The sequence below is a fragment of the Carcharodon carcharias genome, chromosome 1, assembly GCF_017639515.1.
Source record: "Carcharodon carcharias isolate sCarCar2 chromosome 1, sCarCar2.pri, whole genome shotgun sequence".
In the NCBI taxonomy this organism is placed as follows: Eukaryota; Metazoa; Chordata; class Chondrichthyes; order Lamniformes; family Lamnidae; genus Carcharodon; species Carcharodon carcharias.
The window spans coordinates 102,709,469-102,735,453 of NC_054467.1; the positions used below are offsets into that span (position 1 = coordinate 102,709,469).

At 44.7% G+C, this 25,985-nt stretch overlaps 1 protein-coding gene across 2 annotated transcripts in view; it reads left to right on the forward strand.

The window, feature by feature from the left end:
- arhgap24 (Rho GTPase activating protein 24) overlaps positions 1-25,985 on the forward strand; it is a 545,136-nt gene that overhangs the window by 78,941 nt on the left and 440,210 nt on the right. For both annotated transcript variants that reach the window (XM_041194111.1, XM_041194121.1), the window contains exon 2: positions 20,940-21,139. In XM_041194111.1, the coding sequence (XP_041050045.1) occupies positions 20,960-21,139 (180 nt within the window). In that variant the 5' untranslated portion in view covers positions 20,940-20,959. The remainder of the gene's footprint in view (positions 1-20,939; positions 21,140-25,985) is intronic.

Genomic DNA, 25,985 nt, shown 5'->3' on the forward strand with positions numbered 1-25,985 from the left:
ATAACTTATATAGATTCTGTCTGTTCATAACAATCCCAGTGTTCGAATATAAACACTGTAGAGTCTCAGTCTAACTCCTTACTCAGCTAAACCCCAAATGACTGGAGGTGGGCACACCTGTTACATCACTGAATGGTGTGTCCATTCATTTTGAGAGAATGGTGCAATAGACTTCTGCTAAGGATACCTGCATTTGTATAAAGTTTGTATAAAATAATTATAATTTTACTCATTGAGAAGAATTACTTTAGACCATGACATTTCCTTTTTACAAACCTTGCTTCCTGGACTTTATTTGAATTCATACTGCAGTCCAAGGAAATTACTGACTGCTAAGTACAGATTAAGTGCCATTTTTCTTTCTGGAGGAGGTTATGAGTGTGTGGGTGGTCAAAATTCCTCAATATTAATAAATGTTACTTTCTTGTTAAAATTCAAATCAACATGACTCGGGGCTACACTTGTGGTAATCAACTGTTCCTGTTAAAGACTCAATGGAAACAAACAGCAGAGATGAACATAGTGAATGTATTAGATGTTGATTCAAAATATTGTTTCTGTTAATGCAGCAATCAAAAGCCTCAAGTGATTCAGAAGAAGTTCATGTGTGGGAAATTAGTTAGCAATCATTCAGTAGGAAGGGATGCTACTTTTTAAGCAATTCTATATTCACAGTGCCTCTAATACATGAAAATTAAATATGATTTATTCAGATTTTATTTTTGTGATTCCCTGTACCCTTCCAAGGTGTTAGTGCAGGAAAATAAGATATTTCTCCACTTTTGCCATCAAGTGTCAGCATCAAGCACTCCAAGGTTAGGCACAACAATGATTGGATGCAAAATAAAGCTTCTTTCAGAAACAGTAATGTTCCTCAACTCCTACCTAGGGATATCAATTCTGGCCTCGAGTCATGTTGATTTGAATTTTAATAAGAAAGTAACATTTATTAATATCCCTGGAGGTTTCATCACATGACCTATGACACAGAACGACCCTGCTCCCTCCCCCCCTCACCCATTGGTTTCCCAACAGGCCTAGCATCAGAGAGTACCTCCACCCCAGGCCAATCGGATAATGAACAGAACATATGGGCTGAATTATTTGAGGAGCCATAGGCCCCACTGGGGTGGAGTGGAGGCGGGGGAGAAGCCCACCCAGGGGCTGAATGGCTGCCATACGAATTAGCTATTAATAGGCTGGAGGTAGGATTTCTGCCCTTCAGGGACAGGAAGTCTAAATCAAGAACAGTCAGCATGGTTTTGTTAAGGGGAGGTCATGTCTGACCAACTAGCTTGAATTTTTCGAAGAGGTGACCAGGTGTGTAGATGAGGGCAATGCATTTGATGTAGTCTACTTGGACTTCATCAAGGCTTTTGATAAGGTCCCGCATGAGAGGCTGATAATGAAGGTAAGAGCCCATGGGATCCAAGGCAATTTGGCAAATTGGATCCAGAATTGGCTGAGTGGCAGGAAGCAGAGGGTGATGGTCAAGGGATATTTTTGTGACTGGATGCCTGTGTCCAGTGGGGTTCCACAGGGATCGGTGTTGGGTCCCTTGCTGTTTGTGGTATATATAAACGATTTAGACTTGAATGTAGGAGGGTTGATCTGTAGGTTTGTGGATGACACGAAAATTGGTGGGGTGGTAAATAGTGAGGAGGATAGCCTTAGATTACAGGAGGGTATAGATGGGCTGGTCAAATGGCTGATCAGTGGCAAATGGATTTTAATCCGGATAAATGTGAGGTGATGCAATTGGGCAGGACAAACAAGGCACGGGAATACACGATGAATGGTAGGACCCTGGGAAGTACCGAGGATCAGAGGGACCTTGGTGTGCATGTTCACCGGTCCCTTAGGTATCGGGACAGGTAGATAAGGTGGTTAAGAAGGCATTTGGGATACTTGCCTTTATTAGCCGAGGCACAGAATATAAGAGCAGGGAGGTTATGCTGCTACTGTATAAAATGCTGGTTAGGGCACAGCTAGAATATTGCTTGCTATTCTGGAATCCGCATTATAGGAAGGATGTGATTGCACTAGAGAGAGTGCAGAGGAGGTTTACCAGGATATAAGAGTTGGAGAGTTTTAGTTATGAGGAGAGATGGGATAGATTGGGGTTATTTTCCCTGGAGCAGAGGAAATTGAGGGGGGCATGATTGAGGTATATAAAATTATGAGGGGCATAGATAGAGTAGACAGGAAGGAACTTTTCCCCTTGGTGGAGGGATCAATAACCAGGGAGGCATAGATTTAAGGTAAGGGGCAGGAAGTTAAGAGAGGATGTGAGGAAGAAATTTTTCACCCAGAGGGTGGTGGGAATCTGGAACTCACTGCCTGAAAGTGTGGTAGAGGCAGAAACCCTCATAATATTTAACAAGTATTCGGATGTGCACTTGCGATGCCATGGCTTACAAGGCTATGGGCCTAGTGCTGGAAAGTGGGATTAGAATAGTGAGGTACTTGTTTGACCAGTGCCGATGGGCCGAAGGACCTTTTTCTGTGCTGTAGATCTCTGTGACTCCACGTCCTGCCTGAGAGACCTGCCAGCCAGGGGGCATGGTGGCCACCGCCTGTACTGTACTCAGGTGATGAGGAGGTGAGCTAAGATGGTTCAGAATTTTGCAAATGCTTGGGGGTCGGCAAGGGGAATCAGCAAGAGGTGTGGGGGCAGGGGTTTGAGAGGCCATGGGGGAAGGGCAACCTTGGCTGAGGGCAGGTTGGTGGGGGGGGGTGGGGAGGTTGACGGTTACACCTTGGGAGGGCCCTCTGATGTGCCCAGGGGCTCAGTTAAGGAGGGAACCCCATCCACCACCAGCCTGTGCAGGAATATTGCTGGCTGGCCGCTTGGTGTGGGCCTCTCCCGCCTCTGGTTTAATGCTGGCGGCAGCAGGCTAAAGCCCTTAAGGGTTTAATTGTCCCATTGGCGGACACCACCTTCGCCGCTGGTATAATTGCGATGGGGCAGAAGCGGGTGGGTAGGCAGCAGTCAAGTCGCCTGAACGTGCCCCCCGCCCCCCCTCGCCTTCAAGCCCATCGGCAGGGAGGGTGGGTGCACAATTGTGGTGTGGGTGCCTTAATAGCCCTATGCTATCCGATTGAGTGATTAGCACTATAAAAACAAACAACCCTTCTCCCCACATTCAGTGAGCAGAAATATTCAAAGAAAATGAAAAAAAAAACACTTTTTTAAAAACCCAGTATGATTTTTCTTCCTGCTGGTTGCTTGGACTAATGTCCCGGCAATTAATCTTTAATTCCTGGAGACTCAAGGGGAACTTACTCCAACCTCAGAAACACACTCATGGATATATCAGTATTGCATTTCTGCTTTCAACAGCCTTGTGTTTTATACCCTGTCTGAGTGCTTTGTGTTTAATTGACATGGTTAACTTGTGTGTGCAAAGATTGGGGGTCGAGGCTGTCCAAGCTGATTTCAGCAGAGAGAGAGAATTTTATCCTTTCAGTATAAGCTGCATTCAAACCCGGGTCACAGAGGTGAAAGGATAAGGGCCTAGCCCTAGACATTAGCTGATGCCGCAGTTTAAAAAGAAATTCAGTCACTACTTCCTAGATTCTTCTGACCGAGAGTCATAACTGTATAAGCCATTAAAAAGATCACTCCCATACCAACCAACTGAACTCATGGGGCTGGAATTTACTGTTGGCGAGCGGGGGCGGGGCCAGCTCACCGACGCGTAAAATGACACGCGGTGACGTTGGGCGGAAATCCCGATGTCACTGCACCCCATTTAAATTTTCAGGAAGGTGGGCAGCAAAATCAGCTGCGGCCCGCCGACCTGTCAATGGCCAATTGAAGCCATTGATAGGGTCAATTAATGTAATTAGTGGACCTGCCTGTCTAACCTTAAGGTTGGCGGGCAGGCCAGGAGCCCCAGCACGAACTAGAAAAAGCATGAAACCTCATCCACAGGCGGCATGAGGTTTCATGTAGGGTTTTAAAAATTGCAATAAAGAATTTTTGGAAATTATGAACATGTCCCAACTCATGTAACATTGTCACATGAGGGGACATGTAAGGGAAATTTTATTTTTCTATTTTTAATATTTTTGAAAGTAGAGCTGATCTCCCTGAGGCAGCACTTAGCCTCAGGGAGACGAGTGCGCTCTTTCACCTGCATGCACAAAAGAGTGCAATGTCGATGGTAGGAATTCCACCCCCTGCCCACACAGGGAGCACATAGCACTTTCGTGCTGACGTCACGCTGGCCTACCCAAGTAAAATGGCTCCACGCCTCCGATTGGGCGCGCCGATCGAAAGTGTACCTGCATGCGCCCGCCCATCCAATTCCCCCCCAACAGGGCGAAAATTAAGCCCATGAGTTCCCAATTATCTGCTTTTACCCGTTTGGCCCAGTTACCACATGGACTACTTGGGCAGAACTGTTAAGGAGACAAATTTAAACAATCTTTACTTTAGCACCCACATCACAATTGTGCACCCACACCACTACCTAAAGAGGCAAAAGGTCCACTACTGTGTTTAAAAGAGCCAAATAAGAATCTGATCAATGACATATACAATGGAACATTTATCTTAGTTGATTTATTAAGAAGTAAGGATTTTTGCTGATGAGGGGTCTGAATATCTTTTGTCATGATCACTAAGTTGTACAACAGGGTGCTATCACCATTAAGCCTCGTTAAACAACTGTGCCTCAGTTGCGCTTGCAGTTTTATATTCAGCCCTAGCAATAACCCTTTGATTCTCTCTGAATCTGCACTGTGAAGTGGGTGCATTGAGGTTTGGAGAAAAATGACGACCTCAGTGCTTCATTTCACCTGGTTTCCAATGCTTAAATCTGCTTACTACTACTATTTTACCAGTCTCGCAGAAGATTGAACTAGACCAGAAAGACCAGATTCTATCCACCATGTTGTACATTAGTGTCTGTGACATTCTGCCTACTGCATAAATGACCCTGCATTATTTTGTACTGTTGGCCATGTCCATTATAACTTGTTTGGAACTGGAATTACTGAAAGTAAAGGAGTGTACTCTCTTATTCACCAAAGGAAAGTTAAATAATCCTAAGTTACTTCTTTGAATCAGTGTTCAGGGAGGCAACATAGAAAACATAGCAACATATAAAATAGGAGCAGGAGTAGGCCATTCAGTCCTTCAAGCCCGTTTCACCATTCAATTTGATCATGGTTGATCCTCTATCTCAATGCCATACTCCCAATATCTTCCCATACCCCTTCAAACATTTACAGTCTCAAAACCTATCTATTTCCTTCTTAAATATTCTTGGTGACTTGGCCTCCACAGCCCTCTGTGGTAGAGAATTCCACAGGTTCACCACCGTCTCAATGAAGAAGTTTCTCCTCATCTCAGTCCCAAATAGTCTACCCGTTATCCTGAGACTGTGACCCCTTGTTGTAGATACTCCAGCCAGAGGAAACATCATCCCTGAATCCAGTTCAGCCCTGTCAGAGTTTTATATGTCAACCCAATCTCTCTTCACACGACAATCCTACCATCCCAGGAGTTAGTCTGGTGAACCTTCGCTGCACTTCCTCTACGGCAAGTGCACCCTTTCTTAGGTAAGAAGACCAAAATGGCACACAATACTCCAGGTGGTCTCACCAAGGCCCTGTACAGCTGCAGTAAGACATCCTTGCTCCTATACTCAAGTCTTCTCACAATGAAGGCTAACATACCATTTGCTTCTCTAACCTCTTTTTGCACCTACAATGATTGCTTTCAGTGATTGGTGTACCAGGACACCCAGGTCCCTTTGTACATCAACATTTCCCAATCTATCACCATTTAAATAATACTCTGCAATTCTATTTTTCCGACTGAAGTGGATAACTTCACACTTATCCACGTTATACTGCATCTGTCATGTATTTGCACTCACTCAACTTGTCTAAATCAACTTGAAGTCTCTTTATATCCTCCTCACCACTCACATTCCCGCCTAGTTTTGTGTTGTCAGCAAACTTGGAAATATTACATTTGGTTTCCTCATCCAAGTCATTGATATATATTTTGAATAGCTGAGGCCCAAGCACTAATCCCTGCGGTAGCCCACTAATCACCACTTGCCATTCTGAAAAATACCCATTTATTCCTACTTTCTGTTTCCTGTCTGTTAACCAATTCTCAATCCATGCCAATATATCCCCCCAATCCTATGTATTTTAATTTTGCACACTAACCTCTTACGTGGGACTTTATCAAAAGCTTTCTGAAAATCCAAATACATCACATCCACTGGTTCTCTCTTATCCATTCTACTAGTTTCGTTCTCAAAAACCCCAATAGGTTTGTCAAACGTGACTTACCTTTCACAAATCCATGTTGACTTTGTCTAATCCCGTTGACATTTTCTATGTGGCCTGTTATCACATCCTTTATAATAGACTCTAGCATTTTCCCTACTACTGATATTAGGCTAACTGGTCTATAATTCCCTGTTTTGTCTCTCACTCCTTTTTTGAATAGTGGGGTTACATTTGCCACCCTCCAACCCTTTAATATGACTGACAGGATTTCCAGCTTCCACAAATTAAAGTATCTTTCCATAATTATGTTATTACATATTAAATTAAGTATTAATGAGGAGAAAGCAAAGCTATAGTATTCATTTTGAATGTTTACACAAAAGAATCAGTGCAGACACAATGGGCTATATGTTGAATCCTGCAAATGCCTATTTATGCGGTTCCAAGAGACAAAAACAAGTCATAAGTCACTTTTGACATGATGTTGTCTGCAAATGGGAGGGCAATGGTATGTGTCAAAGTAATTTATATTATTGTATTTGATATCTAATACCAAGTGGGGAAGAACTAGTTTTCCAAATGCTTTATAATAAAGAAACAGAAGGCTGAATTTTCAGTAAGTTTTGGTCCCTTCAGGTACAGTAGACACATGCCTGCCTGTGGTTCTGATACTTTAGTATGTATGGCCAGTGGGGGTGATGACATCTATTGGAATGGGACTGGCAGACACCTATACCACTGTGATACCTGCCTGGCCAGGATCACAGGGAAGTCCAACAGCTAGTCCTAGTCAGAGAAAGGCTTGATTTCCCCCAAAACCCAGAACCAAGAAAACTAACTTCCGTTTGTAAATTATAAAAAGAAATTTTACTTACAATCTGGTGTTATCGATAATGGCTGACACAGTTTATAATATTAATTTGGATGATACTAGATAACGTTTTTAATTATAGAAATCATTAGTGAAGGGAACATTTAGATTCTGTCTCAAAGGGGCAGAATGAGATAATTGTAAACCGAGAATAATCTAGTTTTAGAAGACAGAAGTGCTGCATCTTTATCTATGTGAAGTTATTTGGGGTATTCCCTAGAGACTTGATAAGGTGCAATATAAATCTAATTCTCTTTTTTAAATCCATGTTTGCTGACTGTGCTGATATAAGTAAATTATGAGAACCAGCAGAATAGGAAGATTAAGGGGATGTGACAGATGCGTCTTAGTGGCACATGTACCATAATACGCTGATAAAAAACACTGACTATTGCCAACTGATTGCACATCTGTAGTTCTAAATAAAACTGAGACAAGTCCAATGCTGAGGTGGGTGACAGATTTCAATCAGAAAATTGCAGATTTCAATCAGAAAACCGCAGTGGTTTTTGAGAGCCTGTCACATTATGGTATAAATTAGTCAGTCTAAAGTCAATGGAAAAGAAAATGTGTTGGAGTGCAAGAAAAGCTGCGATATGTGATCAGCCATTTTGTGTGACCATTGAAGATAAATACATGCCAGAAACAAATATCTTCTGCATGATTTATTTCAGAAATACATGTTGTGTTGAGGTGTTTTTTTGTTAATTTTTAAAGAGGTTTTTCACCATGCAAAAGGTTTTTCTTTCATTTTTTTTATAACGTGCTCACATAAATTGGGAGAAAGTTTTGTCTGGGCCAGTCTTTGAGTTTAGACTCAGTGATACTTAACCAATGTAAGCCTGGGGATTGTTAGAAATTGGCCTTCTATCCTCACCAACATATCCAGCTATATGGATAAAAACAAAAAAACTGCAGATGCTGGAAATCCAAAACAAAAACAAAAACAGAATTACCTGGAAAAACTCAGCAGGTCTGGCAGCATCGGCGGAGAAGAAAAGAGTTGACGTTTCGAGTCCTCATGACCCTTCGAAAGAACTTGAGTTCAAGTTCAAGAAAGAGTTGAAATATAAGCTGGTTTAAGGTGTGTGTGTGGGGGGCGGAGAGAGAGAGAGAGAGAAGTGGAGTGGGGGTGTGGTTGTAGGGACAAACAAGCAGTGATAGAAGCAGATCATCAAAAGATGTCAACAACAATAGAACAAAAGAACACATAGGTGTTAAAGTTAAAGTTGGTGATATTATCTAAACGAATGTGCTAATTAAGAATGGATGGCAGGGCATTCAAGGTATAGCTCTAGTGGGGGTGGGGAGAGCATAAAAGATTTAAAATTTTTTTTTTAAATAATGGAAATAGGTGGGAAAAGGAAAATCTATATAATTTATTGGAAAAAAAAGGATGGGGGAAACAGAAAGGGGGTGGGGATGGGGGAGGGAGCTCACGACCTAAAGTTGTTGAATTCAATATTCAGTCCGGAAGGCTGTAAAGTGCCTAGTCGGAAGATGAGGTGTTGTTCCTCCAGTTTGCGTTGGGCTTCACTGGAACAATGCAGCAAGCCAAGGTCAGATATGTGGGCAAGAGAGCAGGGTGGAGTGTTAAAATGGCAAGCGACAGGGAGGTTTGGGTCATTCTTACGGACAGACCGCAGGTGTTCTGCAAAGCGGTCGCCCAGCTTACGTTTGGTCTCTCCAATGTAGAGGAGACCACATTGGGAGCAACGAATGCAGTAGACTAAGTTGGGGGAAATGCAAGTGAAATGCTGCTTCACTTGAAAGGAGTGTTTGGGTCCTTGGACGGTGAGGAGAGAGGAAGTGAAGGGGCAGGTGTTGCATCTTTTGCGTGGGCATGGGATGGTGCCATAGGAGGGGGTTGAGGAGTAGGGGGTGATGGAGGAGTGGACCAGGGTGTCCCGGAGGGAGCAATCCCTACGGAATGCCGATAGGGGGGGTGAAGGGAAGATGTGTTTGGTGGTGGCATCATGCTGGAGTTGGCGGAAATGGCGGAGGATGATCCTTTGAATGCGGAGGCTGGTGGGGTGATAAGTGAGGACAAGGGGGACCCTATCATGTTTCTGGGAGGGAGGAGAAGGTGTGAGGGCGGATGCGCGGGAGATGGGCCGGACACGATTGAGGGCCCTGTCAACGACCGTGGGTGGAAAACCTCGGTTAAGGAAGAAGGAGGACATGTCAGAGGAACTGTTTTTGAAGGTAGCATCATCGGAACAGATGCGACGGAGGCGAAGGAACTGAGAGAATGGGATGGAGTCCTTACAGGAAGCGGGGTGTGAGGAGCTGTAGTCGAGATGGCTGTGGGAGTCGGAGGGTTTGTAATGGATATTGGTGGACAGTCTATCACCAGAGATTGAGACAGAGAGGTCAAAGAAGGGAAGGGAAGTGTCAGAGATGGACTACGTGAAAATGATGGAGGGGTGGAGATTGGAAGCAAAATTAATAAATTTTTCCAAGTCCCGACGAGAGCATGAAGCGGTGCCGACGTAATCATCGATGTACCGGAGAAAGAGTTGTGGAAGGGGGCCGGAGTAGGACTGGAACAAGGAATGTTCCACATACCCCATAAAGAGACAGGCATAGCTGGGGCCCATGCGGGTACCCATAGCCACACCTTTTATTTGGAGGAAGTGAGAGGAGTTGAAGGAGAAATTGTTCAGCGTGAGAACAAGTTCAGCCAGACGGAGGAGAGTAGTGGTGGATGGAGATTGTTCGGGCCTCTGTTCGAGGAAGAAGCTAAGGGCCCTCAGACCATCCTGGTGGGGGATGGAGGTGTAGAGGGATTGGACGTCCATGGTGAAGAGGAAGCGGTTGGGGCCAGGGAACTGGAAATTGTTGATGTGATGTAAGGTGTCAGAGGAATCACGGATGTAGGTGGGAAGGGACTGGACAAGGGGAGAGAGAAGGGAGTCAAGATAACGAGAAATGAGTTCTGTGGGGCAGGAGCAAGCTGAGACGATCGGTCTACCGGGGCAGTTCTGTTTGTGGATTTTGGGTAGGAGATAGAAGCGGGCCATCCGAGGTTGGGCGACTATCAGATTGGAAGCTGTGGGAGGGAGATCCCCAGAGGAGATGAGGTCAGTGACAGTCCTGGAAACAATGGCTTGATGTTCAGTGGTGGGGTCATGGTCTAGGGAGAGGTAGGAGGAAGTGTCTGCGAGTTGACGCTCAGCCTCCGCGAGGTAGAGGTCAGTGCGCCAGACAACAACAGCACCACCCTTGTCAGTGGGTTTGATGACAATGTCAGGGTTGGACCTGAGAGAATGGAGTGCAGTAAGTTCAGAGAGAGACAGGTTAGAATGGGTGAGAGGAGCAGAGAAATTGAGACGACTAATGTCGTGCCGACAGTTCTCAATGAAAAGATCAAGAGAAGGTAAGAATCCAGAGGGAGGGGTCCAGGTGGAGGGAGAATATTGGAGATGGGTAAAAGGATCCGTTGAACTGGGAGAGGACTCCTGCCCAAAGAAGTGAGCCCGGAGACGAAGACGGCGGAAGAAGAGTTCAGCATCATGCCGAGCCCGAAATTCATTGAGGTGAGGGCGTAAGGGTATGAAACTAAGTCCTTCGCTGAGCGCTGAACATTCAGCATCGGAGAGGGGAAGGTCAGGGGGTATAGTGAATACACGGCTGGGGTTGGGATTGGAAGATGGGGTGGGGACGGAGGGACAGGCTGGGGTGGAGGGTCCTAGATGGGTGTTGGTGTCGATGAGTTGTTGGAGCTTGTGTTCCTTAGCACTTGAGAGAAAGAGAAAAAGTTTTTTGTTGAGGCGTCGGATGAGCCGAAGGATAAAATGAAACTGGGGGCACGCACAGCTTTGAAAAAGGGTATGGCGGTGCTGCTGGAGGGAGAGGTCGAGTGTGTTCATATGGCGGCGCATGGCACTGAGTGTGGATTTCAGAATGTGATGGAAACAGCAGTCCGAGAAACGTTTTATGTCCCGGAGATACCTGTAATCCTGGGTGGGTTCGAAACATGAGGGGTGGAATTTCAGTTGAAATCCACGTGGGGTAAGTCGGAGATGGAGACAGTCACTGAGAAAGGAGATATGGCTGTGAAAGCGGGTTTTAGTAAACACCTTGTCAAACACCAGGAGGGAAATGGAAAGCAAGGAAGGTGAGCAGGGCAAAAGAGAGGAACGGAAATCTTGTCGCAGAAAAGAACAGAACTTCTTCAAGGAGGTAGGCTTTTCTTGAAGAGCAGTGGCAGTCAATTAAACACAGAGATAAAAACAAAAAAAACTGCGGATGCTGGAAATCCAAAACAAAAACAAAAACAGAGTTACCTGGAAAAACTCAGCAGGTCTGGCAGCATCGGCGGAGAAGAAAAGAGTTGACGTTTCGAGTCCTCATGACCCTTTGACAGAACTTGAGTTCGAGTACAAGAAAGAGTTGAAATATAAGCTGGTTTAAGGTGTGTGTGTGGGGGGTGGAGAGAGAGAGATAGAGAGAAGTGGAGTGGGGGTGTGGTTGTAGGGACAAACAAGCAGTGATAGAAGCAGATCATCAAAAGATGTCAACAACAATAGAACAAAAGAACACATAGGTGTTAAAGTTAAAGTTGGTGATATTATCTAAACGAATGTGCTAATTAAGAATGGATGGCAGGGCACTCAAGGTATAGCTCTAGTGGGGGTAGGGAGAGCTCTCGTCGGAACTTGGAAAAATTTATTAATTTTGTTTCCAATCTCCACCCCTCCATCGTTTTCACGTGGTCCATCTCTGACACTTCCCTTCCCTTCTTTGACCTCTCTGTCTCAATCTCTGGTGATAGACTGTCCACCAATATCCATTACAAACCCACCGACTCCCACAGCTATCTCGACTACAGCTCCTCACACCCCGCTTCCTGTAAGGACTCCATCCCATTCTCTCAGTTCCTTCGCCTCCGTCGCATCTGTTCCGATGATGCTACCTTCAAAAACAGTTCCTCTGACATGTCCTCCTTCTTCCTTAACCGAGGTTTTCCACCCACGGTCGTTGACAGGGCCCTCAACCGTGTCCGGCCCATCTCCCGTGCATTCGCCCTCATGCCTTCTCCTCCCTCCCTCCCAGAAACATGATAGGGTCCCCCTTGTCCTCACTTATCACCCCACCAGCCTCCGCATTCAAAGGATCATCCTCCGCCATTTCCGCCAACTCCAGCATGATGCCACCACCAAACACATCTTCCCTTCACCCCCCTTATCGGCATTCCGTAGGGATCGCTCCCTCCGGGACACCCTGGTCCACTCCTCCATCACCCCCTACTCCTCAACCCCCTCCTATGGCACCGCCCCATGCCCACGCAAAAGATGCAACACCTGCCCCTTCACTTCCTCTCTCCTCACCGTCCAAGGACCCAAACACTCCTTTCAAGTGAAGCAGCATTTCACTTGCATTTCCCCCAACTTAGTCTACTGCATTCGTTGCTCCCAATGTGGTCTCCTCTACACTGGAGAGACCAAACGTAAACTGGGCGACCGCTTTGCAGAACACCTGCGGTCTGTCCGCAAGAATGACCTAAACCTCCCTGTCGCTTGCCATTTTAACACTCCACCCTGCTCTCTTGCCCACATGTCTGTCCTTGGCTTGCTGCATTGTTCCAGTGAAGCCCAACGCAAACTGGAGGAACAACACCTCATCTTCCGACTAGGCACTTTACAGCCTTCCGGACTGAATATTGAATTCAACAACTTTAGGTCGTGAGCTCCCTCCCCCATCCCCACCCCCTTTCTGTTTCCCCCTTCCTTTTTTTCCCAATAAATTATATAGATTTTCCTTTTCCCACCTATTTCCATTATTTAAAAAAAAATTTTAAATATTTTATGCCCTCCCCACCCCGACTAGAGCTATACCTTGAGTGCCCTGCCATCCATTCTTAATTAGCACATTCGTTTAGATAATATCACCAACTTTAACTTTAACACCTACGTGTTCTATTGTTGTTGACATCTTTTGATGATCTGCTTCTATCACTGTTTGTTTGTCCCTACAACCACACCCCCACTCCACTTCTCTCTCTCTCTCTCTCTCTCTCTCTCTCTCTGCCCCCACACACACACCTTAAACCAGCTTATATTTCAACTCTTTCTTGTGCTCGAACTCAAGTTCTGTCGAAGGGTCATGAGGACTCGAAACGTCAACTCTTTTCTTCTCCGCCAATGCTGCCAGACCTGCTGAGTTTTTCCAGGTAATTCTATTTTTGTTTTTGTTTTGTGAGCTATGTGGAGGCTAGTTGCACATCAAGAGGTTGCTCACCCAACAGCAAGCATCACTTAGTGCACCCTTTCTTACCAACAGTGGTCCTCTGGCAAATCAGGGGAGTGAGAGGGTGGAGTGAGTTCTGGATGGGGTTGGGACAATTGCAATTCCTGTGAACTCGGGGGGCTCTCCTACTCATCGAGCTTCATGAGAAAGTTATTTTAAACAGGTTTTTTTGCACTGAAGAACGGTGGGTGAGTCAGGCATGACATGTGCCCCGCTTATCGCTGAATAACTTCGAAGGGTAATCTTTCAACAGGCATTAAACCCTCATTAACATTTTCATGGTGCCGAATACCTGATTTAGATGAGGGCTGTCCGACTGTTCATTTGATATAGTTTTTGTCTAATTTGCATCCGAAAAACAGGTGCAAATTCTACCCATGTTATGTCAAACAGATCGTTCTGTATTTGTGTGAAATCCCATTGTCCTTGGAAATGGTGCACATTTAGTTTGTGCTGTTCCATTGCTGTTTACAAATTTTGCTGTTAGAATAACACAGTTTGACAATATTTCAAATCTCTGTTGGTATTGCATCATATACTTTGACAGATGGAAAATGTCAGTTGGGTTATTGTGACATTGGTGACGAAACCTCAAGGAGTTGTTATTCTGGTCTTTAACAGTGTCAGCCGTCAATTATTTTGGGAACTTTGACAACCTTGAACCAGTACTACAACAAAGTTCGTAACATTAATGAATTATCCATCTTTTTAAAAAAAACTGGGCGATAGTTGAAGGATGGGAGAAGGAAATTCCTGTGTCCACTAACTTCAGTGATGACATTAACCTAAGTGTAAGGTAACAATTGACTGGCAAGTTTACGGAAAATCAAAACAAAAAGTTTGTTTTATTATATTTTTGTTAACAAATTAAAAAAATGAATGAAACTAAAGTATTTGAATTATTTGAAGCAAGGTTTATACATCTGTAAAACAGAAATAGAGAAGGCTAGGAACAGTATGGAAGTGTTAAAGTGCAGGACTGTTGTCCTAGGAACCCAAGTGCAACTTCAAGTCAAGGATGGAATTTCTAATGTCATCACCTTCAGTTGATGGGTTTTGCTGATTGTTGATCCAGGTGCGTCAGAGCACACAGAACAGGCTAATATTACAGCTTCAGAGGCTAAGTTTCAACCCACAGTGAGTAAATTCCTTTTGACCATTGGGGGTATTAATGTTAATCACAAAGGAAGTTGCAGATGGACTGTCCCAACCTTTCAGGTAAAGCAGCAAAGGAGACAGTGGGGAGGATTTTCCCCCCGTTTGGGCGGGCCGGGCCACGGTCCGTTGCCTACGATGGGACCCTGACAATTAATGGCCATCCAGCATGAATCGCACACTGAAATGCTCAGCGCTGCCTGGGTTTGGGGGGGGTGTGGGGGGTGGGGAGGGGGGTGGGGGGGGGGGGGGGGGGGGGAGGGGGGGGAGCGGGGTGGAGGAGGGTGAGTGCGGAAGTCAGCCCCTGTGGGCGGGTGGACTCACAGAAAGCTCCCTGAAGGCACAGAGCTGCCTCAGGGAACTGAAAATTTTCCACATTAAGAATAAAGTTTTTTTAAAAAAGGGAAACATGTCACCTCATGTGACTCTGAGCAGGGACATGTTGAAAATGAGTTCTGAAAGCTTTTATTTTTTTTTCAATTAACATCGGAAACCTTATCCTGCCTGTGGATGAGGTTTCCTCAAAATTTGAAGCGCCACTTGGCCTACTCACCTGCCTGCCAACCGTAAAGTTGGACGGGCAGGGAAAAATTCAATTCAATTTAATTAACTTATAAATGGACTTAACAGCCTGATTAATTGTTGGCGGGCGTGCTGCTGCCTCCTGCGTGCACCCACCGACCAATATATTGTGCGAATGTGCGATGACATGGGACGCTACTATTTCACACTCGTGCGTGTCGGGTGAACGCCCACAGGCCGAGGTGAAAATTCAGCCGGGTGTTTCACACAATTGAGGCACTAAAATAGATGAAGGGGGCGGAGATTGGGCAAAAGAGATTTTTAGAGAAAACTGCAAGACTTTTGTGGATAGCTGCTTTGCTTTTTTGAACATTAATTAGATAATAATTTTGGGAATCTGACATGAAAAGATTAAAATAATGCTCATTTAAACAATTAAAAAGTTACAAAATTATTGCCACACTTACTACTAACAACTTGCATTGTTAAATATTGCATGTGGTAAAAATCTTTGATGTTGGACAGCTTCAAATTAAAAGGACAGTAGCCTAATGGTAATGTTACTGAGCTAGTAATCCAGATGCCTGGGCTAAAGCTCTCAGGCAGAGTTTTTCGCTCAGCGTACAGGCATGTGCCCAACACGTTTGAGCATAAAATAGCCTGTGATAACATCGGGTCAGTGTCCCGGTGTCATCGCACACTTGCACGATATTTTGGTCAGTGGAGGTGCGCCTGCTGACAATTACAAGGGCTATTAAGCCCATTAATGGTGCGATTAACTGGGATTTTTTGCTGTCCGTCCAATGTTATAGTTAGCAGGTGAGTGAATCGGCGAGGCAGCCTTTGTATTTTTCAGGAAACCTCATCTGAGGGTGGGATGAGGTTTCCACCATTAAATGGGGCAGAATTTTGCCCTTGTTGGGCAGGCTGGGCGGGGGTGGTAGGGAAGCTGACCGCCGCCCGCGGTTGGGGCTGGACCGTGATTTCATGCTGGCGGGCCAATTAAGGCCTGTGTGGCGGTGGAGGGGATGAGGGCGACTGGGGAACTTTGCACATGCACACAAGTGAATACTGGAAAAACTCCCTGAGGCACAAAACCTTTTCACCTGCCCGCCAACTGTAAGGTTGGATGGGCCTGTGAAAAATTTAAGTTAATTAATACTTTAATAGCCTTAATAGGCCCTCTAAGTGTTGGAGGGCAGCACACTGCCGAATCCCGCGCGCGCCCGTTGACTGGAATATTGCCTGACGTCATTGCGCATCATTTGACGCTCGCGCCCCCCTACCAAGGTGAAAATTCTGCCCATAGAAAAAATAAAAATGTTTGCATAGAATTTTCATGTTGTATCTGTTTCTGGTCTGTGGGCATTTTTTCTGGATTTTAAAATCTGCTTTTATTGTATTTGAATTCTTCAGTTCCCTGAGGCAGCTCTCTGCCTGCAGGGAGCTTTCTGTGAGCGCACCCCCGTGCCCACACTGACTTCAGTGCTCGCCCTCCTCCCGCTCCCACTTCGGCAGTGCTGAGCATATCAGTGCACCTTTCACACCATTAATTGGCCAGCCAGTGTGAAATCACAGTCAGGGGCCAATCGCGGACGACGAGTCATTTTCCGATCACTCCCGAGCCTGCCGACTGTGCCTGCCTGCTGACCTCAAAATTCTGGCTCTAGAAACATGGGGCAGGATATTGAGGTCGGTGAGCGGGGGAGGCGGGGCCTGCTCATCGACATGTAAAATTACGCGGGATGACGTTGGGCTGAACTCCTGACGTCACCCCATGTCATTTCAATTTTCAGGTCGGCAGGGGCGCAGCCGAATCAGCTGTGCACCCGCCGACCTGTCAATGGCCAATTGAGGCCATTTAAAAAGTAATTAGGCTAGTTAATGGACCTGTCCGTCCAACCTTAACGTTGGCGGACAGGCTGGGAGCCCTGGCGGGCTTCAGGAAAAGCATGAAACCTCATCCACGGGTTTTTAAAAATTTATTATAAGTTTACTTGAAAGTGATGGACATGTCCCAACTCGCAACAGTATCACATGAGGGGAAAATTTCATTTCTCTACATGTACCATTTTTAAATTTGGCGCCAATCTCCCTGAGGCAGCACTTAGCCTCAGGGATATGAGTGCACTCTTTCGCACGCATAAAAATGAGCACACTCTCAGCTCAGGGAATCACCCACCGCCCACACAGGGAGCGCATAGTGCTTCCTAGCGGACATCATGCTGGGCGAGCCTTAATTGGCCCGCCTATGTAAAATGCTCAGAGGTGCACCCGCTCCTGAACCTCCCCCCCCCACCCCCCCACCCCATCAGTGGGGGGAGTATCCTTCCCATGAGTTCAATTCCACCATGGCAACTGCAGGAATTTGAATTTTATTAATTAATTAAGCCAGTCACTGTAATGATGATCATGAAACTATTGGATAATTATAAAAATCTATCTGGTTGACTAGTGCCCTTCAATTTCATTTTCATTGTTGAGTATTCTTTTAAAATTTCCTCTCAGATTTCATGCTGTGGGATCTGCATGAGCAGCATTGTATTGAACCACAGTTTGTAATTTCATGGCCTGACATATACGTCACTCTGCAATTACCATCAAGCCAGAAGAACGGCCTTGATTCAATGAGGTGTGAGAGCATGTTGGAGCAGCACTAGGCATACCTAAAAAGTAAGATGCCTGCCTGGTGAAGCTACAACACAGGACTACATGCATTCTGTCCACAAAAAGCAGGACAAATCCAAATCAGAAAATTGTCATCCTATCAGTCTACTCTCAATCATGAGCAAAGGTGAAGGTGTCATTGACAGTGCCATGAAGTGACACGTATTTATCAATAATAGAGTCATTAATGCTCAGTTTGGGTTCCACCAGGGCCATTTGGCTCCAGGTCTTACTACAGCTTTAGTTCAAAAATAGACAAAAGAGCTGAATTCAAGAGGTGAAGTAAGAGCAAATGCTCTTGATATCAAGGCAGCATTTGACTAAGTCTGGCATCCAGGAGCTCTAGCAAATTTGAATTCAATGAGAATCATGGGAAAATTCTCCACTGATTGGAAGTATACACAGCACAAAGTGAGGTTGTGGTCGTTAGAGACCAATCATCTCAACCACAGGACTTCGTTGCAGGAGTCCCTTGGGCTAGGGTCCAGGGCCCAACCTCTTTAAATGCTTCATTAATAATCTTTCCTCCACAATAAAATAAGAAATGGGGATGTTCATTGATGATTGCACAGTGTTCAGTACCATTTGCAACTTCACTGATACTGAGGCAGTCCATGTCCACATGCAGCAAGGCTTGGGCAATATTCAGGCTGGCTTATAAGTGGCACGTAACATTTGCACTACACAAGTGCCAGATAATGACAATCTCCAACAAAAGAGAATCTAACTGTTTACCCTTGACATTCAATGGCATTAATCGCTGAATCCCCCACCGTCAACATCCTGGGTTACCATTGACCAGAAACTTAACCAGCCCAGCCATATGAATATGAACATTACTGCACAAGATAGGAGCACATGGTGTAGGGGGTAACATATTAGCATGGATAAATGATTGGTCAGCTAACCAGAAGCGGAGAGTACGGATAAATGGATCTTTTTCAGATTGGCAAGCTGTAACTAGTGGAGTGCCACAGTGTTCAGTGCTGGATCCTCAACTATTTACAATCTATACCAATGGCTTGGAAGAAGGGAGTGAATGTATGGTAGCTAAATTTGCCAATGATAGGTAGGATTGTCAAGAAGAGGTAGAGAGTCTGCAAAGGGATATAGACAGGTTAAATGAGTGGGCAAAAATTTGGCAGATGGAGTATAACGTGGGTAATTGTGAATTTCTTCACTTTGGCAGGAAGAATAGAAAACCAGTATACTATTTAAACAGTGAAAGATTACAGAACCTGCTGGTATAGAAGGATCTGCATATTCTGGTTCTTGAATCACATGAAGTTAGTATGCAGGTACAGTAAGTGATTAGGATGGCAACTGGAATATTGGCGTTTATTGCAGGACAAATGGAATATAAACGTAGGGATGTTTTACTACAGCAGTATAGGGCCTTGGTGAGATCACATCTGGTGTACCATTTTGGTTTCCTTATTTAAAAAAATATATAATTGCTTTAGAAGCAGTTCAGAGAAGGTTCACTGGACTTATTCCTGGGATGAAGGGCTTACCCTATGAAGAAAGGTTAAACAGGTTAGGCCAAACTCATTGTAGTTTAGAAGAATGAGAGGTAATCTTATTGAAACATATAAGATCCTGAGGAGACTTGATAGGGTGGATACCCGGAGGATATTTCCTTTTGTGTGAAAGGCTAAAACTAGGGGACATAGTTTAAAAATAAGACTCCTTCCTTTTAAAACAGAGGAGAGAAACTTTTTCTCCCAAAGGGTCTTTGTGTGTGGAATTCTCTTTCCCTGAAAGTAATGGAGGCTGGGTCTTTGAACTTATTCAAGGCAGTTGGACAGATTTTTGTTAGGCAAGAGAGTCAAGGGTTATGGGGGGCAGACAGGAAAATGCAGCTGAGATCACAACCAGATCCATCATGATCTTATTGAATGGTAGAGCTGGCTCAAATGGCCAGATGATCTACTCCTGCCCATATGTTTCTATGAGGCTGGGGATCCTGCAGCATATAACTCACCTCCTGACTCTCCAAAGTCCATCCACCATCTACAAGGCACAAATCAGGAATGTGATGGAATACTCTCCACTTGCCTGGATGAGTGCAGCTCCAACAGCACTCATGATGCTTCTAAGCCAAAACAACTATCAACAGCCCATCCATCAACTTAAATATTCACTCCCTCCACCACTGATGCACTGTGGCGACAGTATATCAGATCTGCAAGATGCAGTGTTGCAACTCACTAAGGCTCCTTCAACAGCAACTTCCAAATCCATGACCTCTACCACCTAAAAGTACAAGGGCAGCATGGAAACATCACCACCTGCAAGTTACCCTCCAAGCCACACACCATCCTATCTTGGAAATTTATCAACATTCCTTCACTGTTGCTGGATCAAAATCCTGGAACTCGCTTGCTAACAGTTTATCTACCCCAGACGGACTACAGTAATTCAAGAAGGCAGCTTGCCATGACCTTCTCAAAGCCAACTAGGGAAGAACAAAATTGCCAGCAATGCTCACATCCCATGGACAATTTTAAAAAAGTATATTTCTCTTGAATTGGGTAAGCCCAGAAAAATTATCTGGGTCAAACAGTTCCCTCATTTGCTTTATGTAAGAACAAAGTTGCTGTTAACATACCAGAAACAAAAATAGTAAGTCTGGTTAGCAATGTTTGGATTTGTAATTTATATGCACATATTTGGACCGGTTTTACCATGTGATCCTCAGCTGCTATGTGAACAGCTTCAGAACCTGGCGAGATGCTTTATGTGATTACAGAACATGTTTGGCTTTCCCTAGTCTCTATATGGCTGTTACATACTTAAATGTTCATAGATATGAAGATATGATTTGAGTTATTTGAAGTATGTGACAAGTTACATTTGTGGAGAAACTGGTAAGTGAGTGTTTACATTAAGTGAGAATAACAGATTACATGGGTGCAAAAAGAGGGCAAAATCGTTCTGTATTGATTCCGGAATATTGGCATTCATCATGTAGCAAGGAATGATTCTTCTCCTGCAGTTGAAGAGACCTTTGATCATTTGTTTTCCTTGGCAGGAGCTACCTGCATAATCCTTCAAGCATGGGTTAGCTCCAATCCAGGCAGCTTGTGAGGTAGTAGGTTAGTCTGCAGCAGGATATTTAGATGTGTATCAATAAGATAAAGCCTGGTATGTATTTCAAGTTAATATATGTTTACTTATGTTCTCCTAATTGGCTGCTCTTTTTCTTTACCAGGGAAATCTATTAGTCTTATAATGGATGACCACAGTGGCTCCTTGGACAGCTCCCAGTCTGTCCGAGCCAGGCAAAATGTCATTAAGTGTGGATGGCTGAGAAAGCAAGGTGGCTTTGTCAAGACCTGGCACACACGATGGTTTGTGCTGAAGGGGGATCAGCTTCACTACTATAAGGACGAAGATGAAAATAGGCCACTGGTAAGTAGGCCAGTGCCAAAAGTTAATATGTGATATCAGGCATCTTTCAAGGACTTTGTGTGAATTTAATGTATAAGTAACAGTGGCCTACTTGAGCTGAGTAAGCTGTTATTCGAGCTGTTATCTCATAGGATTGCAAGGTATTGTGGCAGGCATTTTTAAAATACTTATTGTTCTTTCACTGGTACTCTAAGATTTTCATACTCTATTTTTCTTGTGCATTTTTGTTGAAAGTTTGAAATGATTTTGACAGAGAATTGTTGTGGACTCCTTGTCAATGATTCCTAGCTTCCAATATAAAAGAGAAGCTCTGTGCAAGTAGAAGTATAAATTTACTGCACTGCATGTAGTAATTCAAATTTGCCAGTTTGTTGAGTGCCATTTCCAAAGCTTTGGGGAGCAAAAGTTGCTCATCTAGTTATCCAGACAATTATGGATGACAATAAAGGAAAACCAATGGAAAAACAATTAAATATGGGTTGAAAGGACCTGAAACAATGATAAATAAAAGGGAATATTTTTTAATGAATTATTATTGTATTAATTGGTGTGTTCCTCTGGCAACTGAACACATCCTATTTTGTGAGTTGATAGTGCGCGTGCATTCAGCAGACTTGCAGGGTCCATGTTTTCAAAGCTGAAAACTCTCAACAGAAATCAGAAATGAAGGCGATGAATAAGGGAAGAATCCCTGGGAAAGAGTAAGACTGAAAAAAGTGACTGTTAGTGATTTGGCAAATGGATGCAGGAGCCAGTTTCCAATGATTAAAATGAAAGCAGTATTACAACAGGTAATATGCTGCAAATAAAATACATGCTTTTAAAAAAACTTTAACTAAACAGCTCATTTAGGTCAATCCTTAAGTAATGAATTCTTGAGTTTAGTCCAACCACTGGAATAGAGTGTTGATGGAAGATGGGAAATTTGTACAGGAAGGGAAGGAAAAGATGGATATTGATAAACATGAGGCACCCTGGGCTAGATATTCAGCTCCATAGCATTACTGAAGCCAGAACTACAGAAGTTGAAGCCCTCAGAATGACAAGTGCACCTCTATCAATGTGACCCATGTGTGGGAAGGGCACTAGTGCGGGTGTGCCATGTCTCCACCATAATGGCCCCAACAGGGCAGATCAGAATGTTAAACAACTGTTCCGGCTGATTGGAGACATGTTTTTTAAAGACCGTGCAGGTCCACTGAACATGTGCACAATCCACTCAAACCTGCTCAGCCGCAAAAGAGACCAACCCCCTCCTTCCCCGCTCCCCCAACTAATGCTGTTAAAGAGACAGCCACCTCCCTTTCAGGTGGAGTGACTTTTGAGATTGCAAAATTTGTGCAAGTACTGTGGAGTGTGCTTGGAGATGTTGTGGTGAGTTGCTGGATTTGGCAGGGAGTTGCTGCATCCTCCGAGGGAGGGCTGAGAATTTGAAGAGCTGTCCACGTAAAGGCTGCACCAGGTATGGGGGCTGCATTTGCAGTGCTTCTGGGTCTGCAGCATTATGGATGGAGCAAAGGCTGCAGAGAGGGGAATCTCACTTTTGAGTTTTTTTTCTTAATGCATTATGAGTCAAATTAAAGACCCAAGAAAAAAAATAAAGATATTTAAAAGCATTATGTCCTGGATTATGCAAGCTATAATAATGAGATTTTTTTTAATAGCCATACATTGGGGGAGATGGTGGCACAGTGTTAAATGTCACTGGGCTGGTAATCCAGGGGACCAGGCTAGTGCTCTGGGGGCATAGGTTCAAATCCCACCATGACAGCTGGTGGAATTGAATTAATAAAATTTGGAATTGAAAGCTGCTCTCAGTAATAGTGACCACGACGTTATCATTGATTGCTGTAAAAATCCACCTTTAGGGGAGGAAATCTGTTGTCCTTACCTGGCCTTAATGTGGTTGACTCTTAACCGCCATTCAATTCAAGAGCATAATCGCTGGCCTTGCCAGTGACACCCAAATCCCATGAAAAGATTAAAGAAAAGGGATTGTGCAGAAAGGGGCTGCCCATTAGGTAACTAGTGTCACCAAAGTTAACAAAGTTTCCCAGCTCCTTTAGGTGTATTCTCATCATTTGAGTTTCAGCTGTAACCAGGGTGACCAAACATCCCTTATTTTATGCAATCACCCCTTATTTGTTGCTTCTGTCCCATGTCCTCCCGCAGTTCGGTTTAAATTTTGCTCATGCGTAGTACCCACTCGCCCCTGTTTGTGCACAGTTCTTTCAGTTCTGGCAATGTCTTTCCCCATTTCCCCCAATCCTGCCACTCTCTCACAGCTCTGGCAGCACCTTCTCTCATTCCCCCCAACCCTGCCGCTCTCTCTCACAGCTCTGGCAGCACCTTCTCTCATTCCCCCCAACCCTGCCACTCTCTCACAGCTCTGGCAGCACCTTCTCTCATTCCCCCCCAACCCTGCCGCTCTCTCTCGCAGCTCTGGCAGCACCTTCTGTCATTCCCCCCAACCCTGCCACTCTCTCACAGCTCTGGCAGCACCTTCTCTCATTCCCCCCAACCCTGCCGCTCTCTCTCACAGCTCTGGCAGCACCTTCTGTCATTCCCCCCAACCCTGCCACTCTCTCACAGCTCTGGCAGCACCTTCTCTCATTCCCCCCCAACCCTGCCGTTCTCTCTCGCAGCTCTGGCAGCACCTTCTCTCATTCCCCCCCAACCCTGCCGCTCTCTCTCGCAGCTCTGGCAGCACCTTCTGTCATTCCCCCCAACCCTGCTGCTCTCTCACGGCTCTGGCAGCAACTTCTCTCATTCCCCCCAACCTTGCCACTCTCTCACATCTCTGGCAGCACCTTCTCTCATTCCCCCTACCCTGCCGCTCTCTCACAGCTCTGGCAGCACCTTCTCTCATTCCCCCCAACCCTGCTGCTCTCTCACAGCTCTGGCAGCACCTTCTCTCATTCCCCCCAACCCTGCTGCTCTCTCACAGCTCTGGCAGCACCTTCTCTCATTCCCCCCAACCCTGCCGCTCTCTCACAGCTCTGGCAGCACCTTCTCTCATTCCCCTGCCTGTACACCGTGAGCACAGAATTCCATTTTAAAGTTTATCAACATCAGCCCTTTGGTAATGTGTTTTTGATAATGTATTCTATTCCCCCTCACCATCATTTTTACCTTTTTAATTGTTTGTGATGTACTTAGAGTCTGTGACGTTATAGACATTGTGCACTGCTGTTTTTATGGAACTGCCACCAGTTTGAAGCTGCACCTTGATGAAAACTCTGTGGATATCATTCTTGTGTTCTTTTCAGAGGTCGAATGTTTAAATTCAATCCAGAGTTATTTTAAATAGTCTAAAATGGTAAATTTTTAAGATAAATAACTTTCTAAGCAAATGATGGATACCCTGGGGGCTCCTAATTGTTGAAAAGAAAAAATTCTTCCCACATCTCAGTGGGAGCATAAATCCCCCCCAGGAAACTCTTTGTACTTGGTGTATTTTTCTACCAAGTCTTATTCATCAACAGTGTTAAATGCCAACCCATTCCACATTCATTCACTCAAAGTTGCAGACATTTAGTTAGCCTCACTTCTAACCCGGGGCACAACAGCCTGAAGATGCTTCTTCCTTGTGACTGCATCCTGAGGTGAAGTAATTAAAAATCACTAATATTGAACTTTCTTGAAAACTTAATACCAAGATCAAGGCACCTTTTTTTAGCAATTCATTTTACTCTGTAGTAGGTAGTTGCTTGGTTTTACTCAGTTTTATACAATGTGACACTTCACATATTTTGAGGTGCTCATGCAATCATAAAGGCTAATCTGAAATTTAAAAACACAGAAAATGCTGCAAGTACTCAGCAGGAGCAATAGCAGGCATTTATTCCACCCAAACCACACTCCGCCCCATCCCAGGATACCTGGGCTCCTTGGTTCCTGCTTCATGCACCATCTTACCAGTGGTAAATATGCCTGCATTTGCTTCCTGGTCATATTTAGTACATAGGAATCAGTCAGTTAAACCTTCAATGCACTCCCTCTATAGCAAGTATATCCTTCCTCAGATAAGGAGACCAAAACTGCACGTAATATTCCGGATGTGGTCTCACCAAGGCTCTGTGCAATTGCAGCAAGACATTCCTGTACTCAAATCCTCTGGCTATGAAGGCCAACATACCAGTTACCTTCTTTACCACCTGCTGCACCTGCATGCTTACCTTCAACAACTGGTGTACAAGGACACCCAGGTCTCATTGAACATTCTCCTCTCTCAATTTATAGCCATTCAGATAATAATCTGCCTCTCTGTTTTTGCTACCAAATTGGATAACCTCACATTTATCCACATTATACTGCATCTGCCATGCATTTGTCCACTCACTCAGCTTGTCCAAATCACACTGAAGCATCTCTGCATCCTCCTCACAGCTCACCCTCCCACCCAGCTTTATAATTCTGTTTTGCCAGGATTGCCTACAATGAGAGAACAAAAATTCTTCAGTTACTTAGTTAATTGAAAGTTTTGCTTACAATTGGGGATTACCACTGACCAGGAACTGAATTGGACTAGTCATATAAATATTGTGGCTACAAGAGCAAGTCAGAGGCTAGGTATCCTGTGGTGAGTAACTCACTTCCTGACTCCCCAAAGCCTGTCCACCATCTACAAGGAACAAGTCAGGAGTGTGATGGAATACTCTACGCTTGCCTGGATGAGTGCAGCTCCAACAACACTCAAGAAGCTTGACACCATTCAGGACAAAACAACCTGCTTGATTTGTACCCCATCCACCGTCTTCAACATTCACACCCTCCACCACCGACGCACAGTAGCAGCAGTGTGTACAAACTACAAGGTGCACTGCAGCAACTCACCAAGGCTCCT